The sequence below is a fragment of the Ailuropoda melanoleuca genome, chromosome 13 (assembly GCF_002007445.2).
Source record: "Ailuropoda melanoleuca isolate Jingjing chromosome 13, ASM200744v2, whole genome shotgun sequence".
NCBI lineage: Eukaryota > Metazoa > Chordata > Mammalia > Carnivora > Ursidae > Ailuropoda > Ailuropoda melanoleuca.
The window spans coordinates 43,526,642-43,529,802 of record NC_048230.1 but is presented as its reverse complement, the minus strand read 5'-3'; the positions used below and the strand labels follow the sequence as shown (position 1 = coordinate 43,529,802).

The 3,161-nt window shown below is 68.6% G+C and overlaps 1 protein-coding gene across 1 annotated transcript in view; it reads left to right on the top strand.

Moving 5' to 3' along the window:
- The first annotated feature begins 2,193 nt into the window (after positions 1 to 2,193).
- The window catches only part of NPTX1 (neuronal pentraxin 1), a 9,797-nt gene continuing 8,829 nt past the window's right edge, over positions 2,194 to 3,161 (top strand). The window contains exon 1 of the mRNA XM_034641546.1: positions 2,194 to 2,280. Coding sequence (XP_034497437.1) covers positions 2,194 to 2,280 — 87 coding nt within the window. The remainder of the gene's footprint in view (positions 2,281 to 3,161) is intronic.

Genomic DNA, 3,161 nt, shown 5'->3' with positions numbered 1-3,161 from the left:
GCCCACTCCACCCTTCTGCTCCCCAATCTGCCCACTTCGGGGGAAGCTATTTAAAAAGGCAAGGTGCACTGCTGGATGGGCTCAGTCAAGGGGTGGGTGGGCCATGTGCCCCTGTCTGGTGTTGTCCTAGCTCCTCCCAGCATCGCCTGAGGACCTCTCAGCACCCACCCAGGGGCCCACTCTTGCTTCTAGGGGAACTTTTTGCGGGTCTACACCAGTTCACGGCCTTGGTGTGGGGAGAGGACAGACCCAGTTATCTCCTGGGCAGAATCAGGGTCCTGGGCACAGCCCCAGGCTGGGACTCGGCCACACTTCCCACCAGCCCCCTTTGCCCTGCCTACCCTGGGAAGGCCTCTCCACCCACTTCCACCAGAGGCCCGCAGAGCTGGCCAGCACTAGCTGATTGCTCTGTGCTCAGGAGTTGCAAGCGGCCTGTTAAACGCAGCCATCATTAACATTTAAATTACACAAATTTCTAATTAAATAAACTATATTAAGAATAAAGGTAATACTCAGAACTCATCAATTTCTAATTATTTTTTTATTACGCATTACTATTATCTATGCCTGTGAGGTTACGGACACCTGTTGCATACTTAGGGTGGGAACGCCTTGTAATCGTGGGGGACTGTCTGTCTCCGGGGCTCCCTGCCATCCCCGCCCTGTGCACCTCTGGGGTGTGACACCCAGGCCAGGCGGGAAGGAGCCCCTGCAGCCCGGACCTTCCCACCAGCTAGCTGGGCAGTTTGGGGGTTCCTTCTCTGAGGGTTTTTGTTTCTCCAGTCCCACAGCTCTTAGATGCCTCTGAGCACTGCGGAGGAGGAGGACGCCGCAGACACCATCAAGTCTGAATCCTCCCCTACCCAGGATCCTGGGCCCCAGTTAAGTGGATTGAAAGAAGGCAGAGGGATGCGGCAGCAGGGCCCTCCACCTACCTGTCGGAGCTCTGCCCCGCGTGCGCGCAGGGGTCCCGCATAGCGCCTTCTGGCCGACGCAGGGCTCCCGGGGCTCGCCCGGGAGGAGGGGTCCGGCCCTTGACCGCCATCTCCTCGCCTCGGAACTCCACACTTCGCTCCCGCTGCCCCAGACTGCCCCAGGGTCCCTCCTCCCCTTCTGAGGCCCGCCCCTCCATCCCCTGCGGGGCGGCGGGAGGGAAGGAGGCTCCCCTCTCCTGGCGGCGAAAGCCCGGGTCCCCGTCTTGGACGTGGGTAAGCCCGGCCGGCTCAGGACGCAAGGCCCCGCGGAAGGTTTCCTCTCCGTCCGCGCAGCCTGCCACGGACCTGGCGGGGCTCTTCTCCCGCCCCCACGCGCCCTCTGCCGCGAGCCCTCCCTCTCCGCCCCGGACAGCCTCGCCCCCGGGGCCCCCGCCGGGGAGGTCCCCCCGAGTCGCCTTCTAGCCGGGGGAGACCCGGGCGCAAACCCGCAGGGGCGCGGGCGGACAGCCCCCTCCCGCGGCCCGGGCGCCGAGGCGAAGAACGCGCACAGCCCCTGGGGCCGCGGGGCTCAAAGCCCGGGACTGCCGCGTGCGGCCCGCGGGGTCCCTCTGGTGCCGAGAAGCGGAGGCCGAAGGACGCGCGGGCTCCGGGAAGGTTCAGGACTGAGGCGCCCAAAGAACGCCGGCCGCGGGGCGCCTGGGGGCACGGGTGGGACGCGACCGCTGAGAGGGACGGAGGAGACTGGTTTCTTGAAAAGGTCTCGATAAAGGCGGCTGCGCCTCGCACCCGCGGGGCGACAGCCCAGTCCCCGCACCCTGCAGCGGCCTGTGGGTCCTCGGGTTGGGGACCGCCAGCGTGGCGCCCCGACTTGGGGGGGAGGGTCTGGGGCGTCAGCGGGGCCTCCCGGACCTCGGCTGTAGCCCAGGCTCCTGCTGTCACCTGGAGCCCGACCTCGGGATCCTGGAGCCTCAGTCTCCTCCTGCGCTAAGAGGGACCTCGGAACTCTGACCGCCTGGGGCGCGCCAGCGGCTCGGGCCTGTCCGGAGCCCCGAACCGGGCGTCCCCACCCGGACGGGAATCTGGGAGCCCAGTCTCCCGGCGCTGCTACTGAGAAAACAGGTGCAGGGGGGAGGGGCCGGAGGGCGACTGTGAGTAAAGTGCCACCGTGTGGGGGGCTCCACACGGGCGACGACCCCGCCGATGACCAGGACCCCCTCCGCGCCTGCCATGCGCGGAGAAGTGGGCCGAGCTGGGGCTCATGCAGTACAGACAGCCCAACGCGCACACGGACACAGACGGGCACGCGCGCCTCCGCGACGGGAAGGCGCTCCGTGAGCGCGGAAGGGTCGGCCCGCGCGGCCCCCTCGGAAGCGCGGCCGGCTCAGCGCTTCCCCCGGGGCTGCAGGGAGCGTCCAGCCCCCCGCGGCGCCGTCTGCCGGGAATCGAGCCGGCTGCGCTGGCAGGAAAGGCTCCATCCGAGAAGTGCCCGCCCGCCCCGCCGGCTCGGGGAGGGGGGTGGTGTTGCCATTCCCCCGGGACGTAGCCGCGTCCCCAAAGCCCCGGGCCTGTGGAAGGGAGGCTGGAGAGCCAGCAACGAGGTCGTGGAGAAGTCCCTAGACCCAGGGTGTAGAGCGGCTTTTCAACCCCACACGGGCATCCAAGAACCGTGCGGCAGCCCCGCGACCCCCTCTCAGGATTCAGCGGCCGTGCGAGGCTCCGCTCCTCAGCGCTCCTCACCCGGCACACGAGTGTAGACGATTTGAGTCCTTGGGGACCGGGTCCAGCCTCGAACGCTACCGGCCTGGGCCGCGAGGGTGTTCTGTGGGGCCAAGCGGGTTGAACCGAATTCTGTCTCCCGTGCCGGCTGCGGCCTCCCACCCGCCCCCAGCCCCGTCGGAAATTTGGGGACATCATGCAGGTGGCCCAACCTATAGTCCCAGCCCCTAGCCGCCCCCCCCCGCCCGCCGCGGCTCTCAGAGCCTTCGGGGAAGCGGTGCCGGCTCGGCGTGGGCGGGGGGAGAGACCGGAGGAGGCGGCCCCCACGCGCGCCCGAACGACCCCCGCCCGGCGCCGGGGGCCGGGCCGCAGACAATTAAAGCGGGATTCCTCCCCCGCTGACGTCGGCAGCGCCGAGGCCCCTCCCGCGGCGGCATAAAAGGCGCGGGCTCCGCAGCGCGGGCGGCAGTGAGGGCCGGGCAGCGCGGCGGTGCGGACTGCGCGGCCGAG